Here is a 15,779-nt window from a genome sequence, read left to right on the forward strand (position 1 = left end):
AGGGGTAAGGGAAAGAATACACAGGCCTTCAAACTGCAGTCCTTTATCAAGACAGCATGTAAGCAGAGGAACACAAATGGGACAGAGCACCGAGAAGCACTCAGAGGAATGAAAATAACGTTATCACAGCGCCTCTGCTCATGCCTAACGTTCTTTCTCTCTCCTCTGCTCTCAAGAAGGTTCTACACTGAGGCCATGTAAGAACTGTTGATGTTTTGCTTGTGCTAAGGCCTTGCTCGAACCTGGCAAATACTCTCCAGTGCAACACAAGAATGCTGCATGTGCATGTGTTCCTGGTTCATTTACACAAGTGTGTTCTGTGTAAATTGTTTATGTAGATGCAGCCATTTTCTTTAAGTAGGGGAGAGACGGGAGCTCGTTTAGGGTCATTTCTTTTGCAGAATCCACTGAACTGGATTCATTGTCAGATACTTACTTAGAGAAAATAAAATCTATTAATTGCATTATATTGGTCATATTACCTCAACTAGTCAGAACTTAGGAAAAGAGGGTCACACATATCAGCGTTTATTTCCAGCAGCTGTCAGGACTCAGTGGCTAACCTGAGGCGGCACTTTATAGGCAATATTGATCAAATTGAAAAGTAGTCAGCACACAGTCACTCGACATAAAGCAATAGGACTGTGCCTATTAACGCAAAACATCTGAGAGAAAGAAATGACATGATATGAATAGCAAATTTCAGATCTAGTTATTTAAAAGTAACTACCAGTTATTTTTGGCAAATGAAACTGTTTCCTGTGTCTTTTGACTAGGACCCACTGGAAGGCCAAAGCCTTCCTCCATTGACTAGCACTTCCTTTTATCCAGCAAGGGATACCCTTTTGTTCATCTGTACCTGTGTTGAATTAATCCATATGTTAAGTATGCTCATGTCAGCATTTGTATGGCCAAGGATAATTATCCTTTCTTCACTCTGAGGCTTTGTAGATTGTTAAGAAGTACGGGGGTGGAGTAGGGGGAGAAGAGGAAGAGGAAGAGAAAGGGAAGAAGAACGGAGTTAACTTACCCAGGGGAAGGTATAGCTCAAGTGGTAGAGTGCATGCTTAGAATACACAAGGTCCTGGGTTTGACTCCCAGTACTTCCTCTAAAAGTAAATAAGTAAACCTGATTATCTCTCCCCCCAAAAGTTTAAAAATAAAATTAAATGCACAATGCATTTGAAGATTACATCTCTTTTTTTAAGAAAAAAAGTTGTAATCCACGTATTAAAGTAATGCATATTTATGTTATGAAACACCAAAAAACTGTATGTTTCCACATATACATAGAAGTGTATAAATGTATTAAAAATGATCCAGACTCTTGAGCAGTGCTATCCAACAGAAATACAATGTGTGCCACATTTTCTAGTATCTATAGAACAGAGGAAATTAATTTAATCCTATATTTTTTTAACCCAGTATATCCAAAACAGTATCATTTCAACATGTGATCAGTATACAAATTATATGAGATATTTTACACTCTTTTTCCATACTAAGTCTTAAAATCTAGTATGTATTTTATGCTCACAAGCACATTTCAGTTTGAAGTAGGACATTTCAATCATTCAGTAGCCACACATGGATGATCTCACTGACTTCCTCATAGGACAGTGCAGGTCTGGAGGAATTCATGCACACTCCTCACTGTGGTTGCCTCTGGAGAGGAGACTGGAAGAGATCAAGGGAGGGCTTGATGTATTTGAATGTTTAACATGAGAATGTATTCAGTATTATCTGAAAAGTTAATATCAGTATTAACATTTACTTTAACACTTGCTTATTGTAGAAAATTTAGAAAATACAGAACCATGTAAAGAAAAGTAAGTAATCCAAAAGAAATGTTCTAATGGCTCTGTCAGGGTCAAACCCACTTCAGGCAGAAACCCCAGCTGATTCAGGTGGGGATGACTTGCTGGCCCATCTCAGGACTCAGCCTTGCCTAATTCAGCTTCCAGTACTTCACTTACAGTAGCAGGAACCCCCATTTTTTCCTGCTGTATAATTTCTTAAGAAGTTTAAACTTTATGCGCAAATTATCAAAGGACACATATGAACAGAGCCGTCTAGAACAGGAAGGCTATTGGTTTGGGGAGAGAAAACCCATGAGGCTTTAGGGAGAAACCCGATCAAGCTCTTTACCATTTCCTGACAGTACGGCCTTAAACAAGTGACTTGCAGTTCCCTCCATTGTAAAATGATGGTGATCAGTCCAACTACATTCCAGCCAGGCATCTCTGTGAAGTGGATAGAAACACAAGCACTGCCGGGCTGTCTGAGCTACTGACGATGTGACAGCCTCCTGCTTCCTACTCTAACCAGATCCCAGTGTCCTCCTTTGTTAGGGAAGAATAGTAGCCATGGCCACATCACATGGTGTCATGAGGGTGAGTTGAGACATGCATGTAAAGCTGTCAGCACAATCTGTCATGTAGTGATGGTTTAATAAGTGTTAGTAGTTATTATTGCAGCCTGCTTTTTATGAGAATTTAAGTGTAATAATATACACAAAGGTCTTACTTGGTACATGATAAGCACTCAACCAATGACAACGATTTCTAGATGCAAATTGAGCTTATAAATTCTTGAGGTTAACTAGAGACAGGTATAGCTGGAGATATTGCCCCAATTAATATCAAGCAGTCACAGCTGACTCCAGTTGTGGGCGTGAAAGCAGCTCACTGAGCGATGGTGTCCCATTTGGGTCATTCCCAGCTACCAACACAATCCATTCAGCCCAAATTCTGTATCAAGGCTTAAGGGCTGGAAACCTAGTTACGGTGACTACTGACAAGGTCTTTAAACTCAGATGCAGGCCTACTATCATAAACAGTAGTAATTGGATATCTGTTTGCTGTAAATAACTTACAAATAACAGCAGAAGTTAGAGATGAAACTAAAAACACTGGAAGCCACTTTCGAAAGTGTTCTACCACAATCAGGATATTCTTCCTCTGGAATACAACCATGTGGGGTTAACGTGGATTCTTGATTAAGCCTTCTAGGTCACTTCACCTGGAGGTCGTGAACGAAGCTCCTTTTCAGTTACAGCTACCAGGTGCGGTGGAACACGAGATGCATGGGCTGCACACAGCATGGCCAAATGGCCTGACAACAGCTGTAGGGAAAACAGAGCCATTTCCCCAGAGGCTTATTTTGCAGGGAGCTGACTTGCTGGTCTGCCAGTAGTGTGTTTCTCAGGCCACAAGTCTGCCGCTCAGCCTTTCTGCCTTCGTGCTTTAGTTATGAACCACTGTGGATTCCCACACAGTAACGGTGGATTTTCCTATCTCATCAGCCTGAGGAGGTGAGTCATCATGGTCCTTTAAACATGAAAATTTCCCGAGAAGTTGTCTGCAGTGCAAGAGAGCCTAGGGTAACAGTAGTCAGATATTACTCTTAATATTACACCTTATGTCTTGTGGGCAATGGCAGAGTGATAAAGATGGAGCAGAAGGGCTGCCGTGGTCCTGGGTGCAGAGAGCATAGTCTAGAAGGAGGTTGTGGGATGTTCGTAGATGTCACTTGGCCCTGTGTAGAGGCATGGCAGGCAAAGGGCCAGAATGGGGCCCTCTGTAGTGGTGGGAACCAGGAAAGCGGCCCCTCTGGCTGGGGTCCCAGGGCTGAGAGCAGAGGCTGCGTCTGCTGTGTTCTTGGAGCCCTCAGTGAAATTCCTGACAGGATTTCCCAGGAACGGCAGGTACCCTGCTGGATCCAGCTGCCTGTGTTCTCCCCTCTGTGGTCTAGGACTGATTCTCTAGCCAGTCAGAAGTATGTTACCCATAAAATATGACTTCCTACCCAGTTAGACCTAAACTCTTCTAGAAATTTGAAGGAAATTGTGATTAATTTGGTTCCTGATACTTCCCTCATATCCTTCCAGCTTCTGTATAAAGGTTTTCAATAGGTGTGCTTGTCTTGCCTGCACTGTTTAAATTACCACCATATCAGTCAAAGACTATAATCCCTGCCACACTTCCTCCAATTCCAATACCAGAATCTTGGCCAGCATCTTAAAATTCACAGTGAATAAAGAAAACCGGTCTCTAATTTAAATATGTTTGACCTTCTGTGGGGAGCAAAGTAATCACAGCTTTGTCATGCTCTGGTTTGGTTCAGTGGGTGTAAAAACATGTTCAGATAAAATCGAGATAGACCCAAATTTCCCCCCGTCCTTCAAACTAAACCCAAGCAAAGCGTTGTTCTGGTTTGTAGTCTTTTTGGCTGAGGACTAGGCCTGCCAGAGGATTTCTCCATTGGGGATGGTTTGTACATTCAGTCTTGCCAAAAGTGTGACTTTGTAGCTTGCTGTCCTTGTAAGACCCTGCTGCCTTCTAACTGGGTGCATCGTTTTTTTCCTGTACGCTTACAAGAACTAGAAGTCCTTTATCAATTATGCTAAATCAAGTGGTGTTTGGCTGGCATGCTCTCTGCTAGCCTGGAAAATGTGAATTTCTCCCCAGGAGCAAAATCTTGTATGAATTGTTTCCCGGTTTTTCTCTCCACTTTGAAATCTACTTCAAAGTTATTATTTGGCTAACGGGTTATGTTTTCCTTCCCTTGAGGTCTATAGGATTTGCCTCTGATGTGTGGATGGGGCACAGGTTTCCCTTCTACTCTGTCATTTTTATCTGCGTTACATATGAACATAATCATTCTCACCCCCAAATATGAAACTAAGCCCTTAAGAAATTTCAAAAACCTGTTTTACCTTTGTTTGGTCCTTAAAGATATTCAGCCCAAGAAAGGAATAATTAGTCTTCCACCTATGCTCTGTGACTACAGTTTTAAGGATCAATGAACAGACAGCCAATGTGTCATTGATGGTAGAGTCTTTAAAAATAGGTGCTTTTAAAAAATTAGTTCAGGGTTTGAGTCTGCTTTTGGATAACACCACTAAATATAGCTCTACACACTTTATCCTGGGAGCTTAATAATCTAATAGAGACCAGTTAGGTCATACACGGTATCACAAAGCTGAGTGATGGTTTTCTGCATAGGCAGTTAACAAACGTTGAAACTTAGTTACACTCTTAAGAGACAACGCAGAGTGAATAGGACTGGATTTTGTGATCATCTCTTTCAAAAAAGAGAAAAGTTAAGTTATATAGAGAGAGTGTGTGGTTCTGTTTTCAGATAGAGTAAGAAGCCAGCTTCGAGGGCATGTCAACATTCATGATAATGTATTGAGTTAAGTTCAAGTTTTCCCTGCATTACTGTGTGAAATACTGCCTGAAAGCTGCTCCATACGTAAATTATTTCTTTCCAGTCTATGATTCTTGTGGGCAGAAAAGTGAATTATGTATATGAATCCATTCCTATGGTTATCTTTCAATAATACCTAAGGCAGCAGCCAAGATGACTCTCCATTATCATGGAGAGAAACCCGATCTTCAGTCTTCCACTCGGCTGTGCCAGGAACCCTAGATTTTTGCTTTCAGAGTTGAGACTTTGAAGTAATGATAATAGCTACCATTTACAGAACATCTACTATATGCCAGATACTATGCGAGATGCCTTATATTTTTTTCTTTATTTAAATTTTTAAATTTATATAATTTTGTAAATTACAAAAGTGATACTTTTTTTTCCCCCCACAAATCAAGTAATACAGAGCTATATAAGAAAAAAGTAATTGATGATTTCTGCCACCACCACCCTCCAATCCCATTGCTCTGGTAACTGCTGTGTGTCCCTCCACCTCTTCCAGTGCTGACACACATTTGATCAAATCAGATCCTCCCACTATCCCTATAATGTTGGTGGCTTTATCTCTATGTTATAGAGAGGGGAAAATAAAGCCTAATGCAGTTATTAGCTCTAAGGGACTGAGCATTAACATAGAGGTCTCTTTCTCATCAACCACAGTTTTCATTGGGATAAAGAAATGTGGGTAATTAAGATGCTTAAGGGAAAATCAAAAGGGAACCATGAAAAAGCAGAGGCTTCTTGCACATTGCCAGTCTCCTCTGAGCCATCACCCCTGTGTCCACAGCAGTGCCAGAGCAAGGTGCTGGGTCAGCGTCCTGTCACCGGAAGACTCCGTGTTCCTCCAGATGGTTACTGGGCAGCAACTCGGTGTTGACGTAGCTTGTGGCTCAGCATCTGGAAGAGTTTGTTTAGAGCAAATTATTTTCCACTCACAGATCATTTAAAAATAGACCTGTTCATCAAATGTAAATTTTAGAAAGAATATAATTATATTTTGGATGCTTTTTGGTCCATAATCATGCCCTATTAAAATAAACTGCAATGATGAGTTAGCAAAATGCCTATCTAAGCTAAAAGAGATGTGTAACTGGGATTTTGAGCCCAATTCTTCTTTTTTCACTTACATTTTGTTCCCAAATCTATGAAAATGCTTCAAGACTTTATTTGAGGAATGAAAAGCTTAAATGATCTTTTATCCTAATGAGCAAGGATATTTTCCTACCTAAGACTGGATCTCCTCTTTTTTAACAAAGCAGTATTTTTCTTACAGCCCAGATACGAACACTCACTCCACTGTATAAAGGTCTCATCCGGTTTGCTTTCCAGTCATGTGATGAACTCCAGTGCAACACCCTTAGTCCATCGGCTCTAAGGTGCAACCAAATCCCCTCACCATAGGAAGCAAGTAAAGAATACACATGGAGCGTGCTGTCTTTGGACATGGTATGCCTAGAACTCTTCTCTGGCTTTAGAGAAAGAGGAAATTGACTGACACACACCCCATGCCTCTACCTACTGGCCATGCTTTGATAGCTATTTACCCAGGGAACAATGCCTGCTGCCTAAAACCTCTGTCCGTGATCTCACAAGGTTATCAGAGCCAGCTCTGGTCAGTAGTTGGATGGAAGAACTCCAGAAAAAATAGATCAGGCTGCCATAAGTGATCTCAGTGATTTGTTGGTAATCCTGGGCTCTCAGAGAGTAAGGAATCAGTGCCCCAGAGTGGTGCCTGGGAGCATTGTGTAGGCAAAGGATCTTCTCTTTTATGTCAGCCTCTTAAGGACTTTTAATTTTTAAAAAATTATTGAAGTATAGTTAATTTATAATATTATATAAGTTTTAGGTATAAGCATAGTGATTCAGTATTTTTAGTTTATATTCCGTTAAAAGTTGTTACAAGGTAATGGCTATAGTTCACTGTGCTCTATAATATATCCTTGTTGCTTATCTGTTTTATACATACCCCTAACATGCCCCTTCCCCTTCCCTCTCCCCACTGGTACCCAATAGTTTGTTCTCTATGTCTGTGAGTCTGTTTCTGTTTTGCTGTATACATTCATTTGTATTATTTTTCAGATTCCACATACAGGTGATATCATGCTATCTGTCTTTCTCTGTCTGCCATTTCACCAAGCATAATATTCTCTAGGTCCATTCATGTTGCTGCAAATGGCAGAATGTCATTCTTTTTATGGCTGAGTAGTATTCCGTTGTGTATATATACCACATCTTTCAATTTTTTATTGTGGTATAGTTGATGTGCAAAATAAGTTACAAGAATACAACATAATGATTCACAATTTTTTAAAGGTTATATTCCATTTATAGTTATTATAAAATATTGCCTATATTCTCCATGTTGTATAATATCCTTGTAGCTTATTTATTTTATACATAATAGTTTGTACTTTTTAACCCCCTACCCCTATCTTGTCCCTCTTCCCTTTCCTCTCCCCACTGGTAACCACTAGATTGTTCTCTATATTTGAGAGTCTGCTTCTTTTTTGTTCAATGCTCTATTTTGTTTTATTTTTTAGTTTCCACATATAAGTGATATCATACAGTATTTGTCTGACTTATTTCACTTAACATAATACCCTCCAGGTCCATCCTTATTGTTGCAAATGGCAAAAATTTCATTCTTTTTTATGGCAAGTAATATCCCACTGCATATATACACCACATCTTCTTTATCCATTCATCTGTTGTTGGACACTTAGGTTGCTTCCATATCTTGGCTATGACCATTGAGATGCATGTCTTTTTGAATTAGTATTTTTGTTTTTTTGAAGATACACCCAGAAGTGGAATTTCTAGGTCATATGGTAGTTCTGTTTTTACTTTTTTGAGAAGACTCCATACTGTTTTCCACAGTGGCTGTACCAATTACAGAAATTTGCTTTCACATTTCATAACCATTGTAGAATATTCTCATGGGTAGTCATAAAATTTATCAGTATATCTCTCCAAATAAAAAGCAAAGCAAAAATATTTGTTACAATTCTAGAATATGGACAAGGTACTGTACTAGATAGCACAGTGCATGGCATGTAATAGGCACTCAATGGGTATTTGAATAAGTGGGTGCATGCATGAAAGAACAGGGGAGCTATCAGAATTAGCAACTGGCAGTAAGTAAATTGTGAAGTCACAGTTAAAGTAGACTTTGAGTTCCTTCAAATGGAAATACATCTGGCAGGTACTAGTAAACTGAAGATGTTTATAAACCATGGTGGAAAACTGTGGATAAACCATTGTGGAGAACTGTGGTATCACAGCTTTAGCTACATTCTGACTCACTTATTCCATGCTTGCAGCTCTGGTGCAGTCAATGAAAGGTATATCTAGGAAAGTTAGAATGCAGTTTGGCCCACAACTGGTAACTAAATATGAAAATTGAAGTGAATCTAAATATTGGAAGGAAACTGAATTGGTGGGTGACTTGCTGGGCTGGATAGTACTGGAATCATTTGGCTGATGATGCCAGTCAGTCACCATTTTGTTTTGAAGTGGAAGCCCAGTAACCAAATAAGTTTAGTAAAATTCCTTGTGTTTACAGAGATCTAGTCAAAATGATCCTATATTTTCCTATTTAAGCATCCTCGTGGAAGTCATGTTTTGCCTTTCTAATTAAATATTTGCTTATGTGTGTGATACAGTCACTGAATGAAGCAGAAAGCACACTTCTAATTCTTATGAGAGTTAGAGTTTAGGTTTTTCTTTATCTCAAGGCCCCAGGTTGCCAGAAAAAATATATCTGTATTTATTATCTGTTACCTATATCAGTTGGATTATCAAACTCTGAAAATCTTACTGCATATGTATAACAAAAATGAGTCAACAAGAATGAGAACAGCACTGAGTTAGATGCAGAATTCTGCTTAAGCCATTTAGCAGAATTTTTACCATAGGAATATTACTTAATCCTTGGTAAAATGAGAATATACCTGTCTCCCACCTTGCAGATTGTTGAGACAGACAATCAGGTACGTTGGATGGCAGAAGAATGTACAGTGTAGAATTACGAACTTGGAGTCTGAGGGGGTGGCCTCAGTTTGTACTCTGGTACTACCACTTGCTCTGTGATCTTGAGCAAGTAACTTAACCTTAGTTTCCTCATCTATCAAATGGGGGTAATGATAATATCCATCCCACACACTTGTTGAGAGGATTAAATAATATGTGAAGTACTAAGCATCTGTGATAATGGGCAACACTGATGAGTACTTACTGTGTTCCAGGTACCTGGTAACACGCATGAATGTGCTCTCTAGGACGTCAGTAAACTGTGTGAGGTAGAGGCCCAGTGAGTGTGCTTTTCCTTTCCCAACCTTTGTTGCCCTGCAGCCTTGCTTCTGTGGTCCTATCGAGTAGAGACTTCTTACCAAGGATGCTAACCAAGGGATCGGGAAGGGGCCAGTTTACAGGATCTGCTGCTCCTGAGAGGAAAGCCCTGGAGTGAGGAACTATCCCTGGAAGGAGAGCTCCAGCCCAGGAGTTAGATTTGGTTGAGTTGCAGAGGAAGCAGACCTATGATCTTGCATTCTGGATGCGTTTCTGTAGGACATTGTCTCAAGGGTCCAGGACTCTGGAAAGAAAGGACACCCAGAAGGACTGAGCAGGAAGAAGCTAGTTATGCATGCCATTCCTCTCCCTTGAAGCAGCCTCCACCTTTTGATTGTCATTGCCTTCAACTAACAAGGAAACCGTGTGTTATTTTACTGATATAACTATTTTTATTATCAGCATAATTGCCATTATTATTAACAGCTAATATATAGTAAATGCTTACATTGGGCAAAATTCATTCTTGCTTATCATCACCATAATCCTATGAGGAATATTCTGTTACTATCCTTATTTTACAGATGAGTAAAGTGAGGATAAATCAGAGGATAAAATAACCTGCTTCAGCTGGCAAGCAGGATCGTTGAAACTCAAACCCTGGGCTATATGGCTCCAACTCCCTATTTCTAACTACTATGCTGTCCTCTTGTTTGCTTAATTATTCACAACTGAATTCAAACCCACCAAGGCACTTGAGTCGAAATCCATGTGTTTCATTACTTTCTACCCACCGAACATCCAAGCCAGTGAAAATCAGTAAACAGACCATCAGTGTCATTTGAATATTTGCTGATCCTCACCAAGATCTAACAGAAGTCTTCTCTTTTAATTTTGATGATTTAGCACACTGGATGTTTAAACAATAGGAACATCTTTATACCTGCTCTATTTAGGGAAAGCCATGGTAAGCTGCACTTTAATCCAATCTGTTGGTTGCTCTGTTGCTCAGGAATCAAGATGGTCTCTGAGTTCTACCATCTCTTATGCCCTGAGGGCCTCAGAGTGGGTGAGGATGCCGAGAAAGCTTGGGCTGGAAGCAGAGAGGACCTTTACTGGTCAGTCTGGACCCAGGCAGCCTCACTTCTGCCCTGTTTCTTCCATCCCCAGGAGAGCTGCCTCCTTTCCTTTCCTATGCCTTCTAGGCTACCTTCCTCAGAGCTACAGAGCAGTGCCTAGGAGTTTGTTCAGCACTTTCAGAGTCTTTCCAGTGGAAATGAACTTCTGCTCAACTTGTCCTCAAGTCTGTTTTGAAAACCAAAATAAATAATTTGGGTTGATAGTCAATGTGCCAGAACACGAACAAAAACGTCCCATTTTGTAGCATAGAGAGTGAACTTTAACCTTCTGAGAATTTCTGGTTTTCCTGTATGCAATGTCTTTTATGTTTTAAGATTTGTTCTCATATGATTTTTTCATGTTGAGTGTAATTAATCCTCTTAAATGAAAAGATAAAGTTGAGTGTAGAACTGTAGCTAGAGTTTTAAAAACATTTATCAGCAAAAACTATAGGATTTACTATATAAGCAAGCTCATTTAAATGTATCACGTTAATTACATAGCTGCAAACACAAGTTGGATGAAAAGACTTGATTGGATTTGTTCTATTCTGTTCTGCTGGCACGGCCTTAATTGCACATGATAAGAAAACACTTTTAGGCGGTAAGTGCATCCGATTACCATGACCACTTAAGCAACCTGCTCCAGTGAAATATCAAACAAATGTCATGTCAGTGCTTGCCTTCTGGGGAAATAAAAATAATTAAATGCTGAACATTTCCCTTTATTGACTATTCAGTATTCAAAATTTAAGAGGGAGAGATATCCTTTGTGCTATACCTCCCGAAAGGAAACAGTCACTCATTACTTAAAAACCTCCATGAATTGTTGTAATTATATTGTAATGAATTATAAACCTCAGGGCAAACTACAGTGAGTTCTTCAGCAAGTTCTAAAAGTAGCAGAGACTGGATTCCAGCAGTCAAGGTATTTCAACCTGGGGTAATCAATCAAAGGATTGGAAAGGAGTAAATTAAAGGTACCCCAGTACTCTCAACACCATTGAATTTTCATTTATCACAGCAAGTGATAGACATACTGATTGCCCACTTTCTTCAAGAAGTCTACAATCAACTGCTATTTCTCCATGGCCGATTTCTAACCTAGCACCAGTTTAAACTGTTGTGGCAATGAAATCAAGACTAATTGTAACATTCACTTTGGAAAACATAATTAGAAAAGTAAATTTGCTAGATTCAGGAGCCAAATATAAATTCCTTCTGGATTATGCACAGTTAGGGATTACCAGTTTATCTGTATGGCTAATCCCCTCCATTAATGTGGGTGATCCAGAATTAGGAGCAACTATTGACATGTTGAAAGTGAAGAAAGTGATAATATGACATTAGTTTCACTAATTCCACCAAAGAGATGTTTTCTTTGCCAACAATCTTCCCTTTAAGGCCTGTTGTTATGCATGCAATTTTGTTTATTTTGGGGTTTCCCTATTTAAAAAGCACAAATCTAGGCATGATTATTCTTGTTTGCGGGGGAAGAAAAGTCCCTAATAATTCTGGCTTGAAGGGAAGCTTAAATGGTCATTTACTCTGTTTCACGGTCCTGAAGATGACCTTTCTGGCTTTGCTTCTCTCTCCTACAGCAACCATCCACTATGAGTTACGCCAGACACATCATTAAGAAGGAAGGCTTGGGACTCCAGGGCCTCAACAAAGGATTTACAGCAACTTTGGGACGTCATGGAGTTTTCAATATGGTTTATTTTGGCTTCTACTACAATGTCAAAAACATTATTCCTGCCAATAAGGTAACTATTTCATAGATTTGAAATCCTGGAGGAAAAATCCTATCAATGATGACAGCTATACTTGTAGAGTTTATTATGTCCCCGTCACTGCGCTGAACTCTCACATCTGTTACCAAATGTGATCCTCACGTCAGCCTTGTTCATTGAATGTTGTTATCAGAACCAAAGGCTTAGAAAGATCAAGTAAATTGTCCAGAGTCACATAGTAAATAGCAAAGCAGAGCCTTGAACTCAAGTCTGACACTAAAACTCGTCTTCTTGAAGAACATTCCATGACATTTGTCACTAATAGGAGTTCCTGGAAACTATGTTATTATTAAGTTTTTATCTCAGAATCATAACTATCTTAAGAAAGTTGAAGTTTTCATAGTCTAAATAAATTCTGAATTCATGGGGAAGAATTAACAAACCTAAAATTTAAATCTTACCTGGGTTTTAATTTTTAAATTCACCTAAGTTAATTAGGGTAAGTAGTAAATCAGCTCTTCTAGGATCATTCACCTCTGATGTAAGATAATAATTTTTACTGGTAACTTCCAAATGGCAGCAGCCTTTCAACTTTGACAAGATAAAAGTAGCACTTGTTAAATTGAGCACTTGATTTTAAATGAGCATCTTTTACTAGAGTATCACAGAATTTTCTCCCACCATCATATTGCTTGCTTGCAATCAAAGTTGCAATTCCGGAAGCATCAGCTGCAGACACATTTTTCACATGCAGGCAGCTTCCCACAGGGTTCTTCATCTTCCTTAGTACAGAAGTATTGGAGGACTTCTTACAAAGCATAAAAATATGTCTAACGTGGCTGTCACCCGATTCTGTAAAGTACTATTTGTTATAGCTGCCTTTGTCCAGCTATCCCTCATAATCTAGGCCAGTACTTATTTCAAGTAACAGCTAAATCCAAGGCATGTTCCACATTAACCATCTGTTGACATTGCCTCACTCATTAGCCAAGACTGTTAACCAGTTTTCACTGTGTTTAGAAATCTCACTTATTGAGTATAAGCTCATGTTTTGTTGAAATCTCTGAATGGTCTGAAATCTATGAATGGCCACGGTACCTGTAGATCCCCCCACTGACTGACAGTTCCGACTCTGGTGGTCCTCAGAGCTCTTCTCCCGTTGAGTTCATGAAATACAGAAACAGAGCACAATAAACACTTTGGTCCTAGATGACATGAGAGAATTCAACTCTTAATACATTAAAAAAAAATTTTTTTAGCAGGAACAGGCTAAATAATCTGTGGAGCCCAGTGCAATGTGAAAATGTTAAAAAATTAAGAATTTTAAGACAGCCACAGTGGAGCAATAAACCACTCATGGGCTCTTTTTTAAGTGCCGGCCCTGAGCAGCTGCACACATCACACACCCCTGAAGCTGATGCTTTTTTAAAGAAGGCTGAGATGAGTAATTCATACAACATGGGAGAAACGTCCATGCCTCTATTTCTCCAGCTCCCAAAGGCTTGCAGCAGATAGAAATTACACACAATGAAATTAAGTATATAATTTATAAATATCATATAAATAATATATATTTTATTACGTTTATTTGTACATGTATTTTAATGCATGTTATTACAATAATATGATATGGTTATATTTAAGAAAGAATTTCAGAAAGATCAGTAAGATTTATATATGATTATATGTTACTAATGCTTTAAAAAAATCCACAAATGCATATTCATTCTACAATTAATCAATACACTTACATTATTATGTTATGCATTATTTTTAAAAATCAGAAGCTTAAATATTTATTTTTTTTTAAAAAAAAGACATCATAGTATTCCAAAACTATGGAAAGAGCTTATTTACCTTGGCAGTGTACAGAGGTGAGATTATACTGGCCCTTCTAGACCTCATTAAGGATTCTTCTGTTTATCTGAAGAGCACTGGGAAGCCAACAAAAGATTTTAAGTAGAGGAATTACCTGATCACTCTGACTACAGCATGGAGGATGGGTGGAGTGGGGATATCGAGGAGAAGACAGAGTGTAACATGGAAATGATCTCAATGTGAGATACTGCGGTCTTGGACTACAGTGTTCATGGTAAAGACAAGGAGAAGTGGACAGATTTGAGAAATATTTAGAAGGTGTGGTGAAGTCTAGATACATGTTGATAAAAGGGGTGATGGGTAGGGATGATGAATAGGTTTTGGGCTTGAACAACTGAAAGGATGATGGTGGTGTTCATTGAGAAAGAAAACCACTGAAAGAAACACGTTTTGGGGAGAATATTATGGACTCAGGCTGGAAAATGAGGTTTAACTGCATTTGGACTGTGAAGTGGAGACGTTGAGTCACTGATCGCATGTTGGTCCTGGAGCTTGAGAGGAGAGGTCTGACTTGAAAAAGACATCTAGGCATCATCATTATCCCTGGGCAAGGATGCTTTTACTGGGTGAATGATCTTGGGCCAATCACTTTACTGCTCTGAGCTTCTGTTTCTTTATTCTGTAAGTTGAAAAGCTAAGATTATTCTTTCCACCTGACAAAATGGTTTTGAGGATTAGAATAAATAGTATGTGAAGTTGTTTGTGGATTTTAAGGTGCCGTGGAAGCGTTAAGTGTGGTGGTGCTGATGACAGTAATGGGGTAGAAGTAGGGGTGGCAAGGAGGGTGGTAGAAACAGTTAGCATAAAGAACTGCATGAAAGTTTCCCCCCAGAACTGTTCCTTTTGCACTTACATGAACAGTGTGGGGTGGGTTGTGTGGGGGTTTTTTGGTTTGTTTGGTTTTTTTTGTGGAGTGGCGGGGGAGTTGCCTACAACAAAGTAGTTGATTTTATGTGTTCTGTAATCTAAGCCTGATTCAAAACTGGGAAACCAGTATTCTTTAAATTTAAACCATAATAAATCAATCCTTTGTGAAGGGGAAGGTATGATAATCATTAAAACATGTTGAAGAACATCACCGGGTTGTTAACCACACGGAGGAGGTGGTGTTCCTTGAAGGCTTTTTTCCAACTTTGCTCTAGGCTGCCTCTAGCCATGCACGCTGGACAGTTTATTTACAGGGTTATTGTTTCAGTTCCCTCACCCAGCAACTGGTCATTCTGTTGTTCCAAGGGGATTTGAGATTTCACCAAGTCTGACTGGCATGGGATAATTCTAGATTTTTTAAAATATTTTTTTAATTTATAAATTGTCTATCAATGTTTTCCATTTTCGAAGTATTTGATTTTACTAGAAATTGTCCATAATGATCATACCTGGGGAGTGGAAATGGGGAGGCCTGTGAGTGTGTGTGTGTGTGTGTGTGTGTGTGTGTGTGTGTGTGTGTAAGTGAAGAGTGGATGGGGGAGAGCAGGAAAAAGCAACTAGCAGTGGAGGGAAAAGCGCTTTTCTTTATAGCATTCTGAGCTGTTGGAAGCTTCTACAAGAA

At 39.2% G+C, this 15,779-nt stretch overlaps 1 protein-coding gene across 8 annotated transcripts in view; it reads left to right on the top strand.

The window, feature by feature from the left end:
• SLC25A21 (solute carrier family 25 member 21) overlaps positions 1 to 15,779 on the top strand; it is a 421,620-nt gene that overhangs the window by 380,827 nt on the left and 25,014 nt on the right. For all 8 annotated transcript variants that reach the window (XM_074365611.1, XM_074365612.1, XM_074365614.1 and 5 more), the window contains one exon: positions 12,221 to 12,385. In XM_074365611.1, coding sequence (XP_074221712.1) covers positions 12,221 to 12,385 — 165 coding nt within the window. The remainder of the gene's footprint in view (positions 1 to 12,220; positions 12,386 to 15,779) is intronic.

Source organism: Camelus bactrianus, chromosome 6, assembly GCF_048773025.1.
Source record: "Camelus bactrianus isolate YW-2024 breed Bactrian camel chromosome 6, ASM4877302v1, whole genome shotgun sequence".
NCBI classification, from domain to species: Eukaryota; Metazoa; Chordata; class Mammalia; order Artiodactyla; family Camelidae; genus Camelus; species Camelus bactrianus.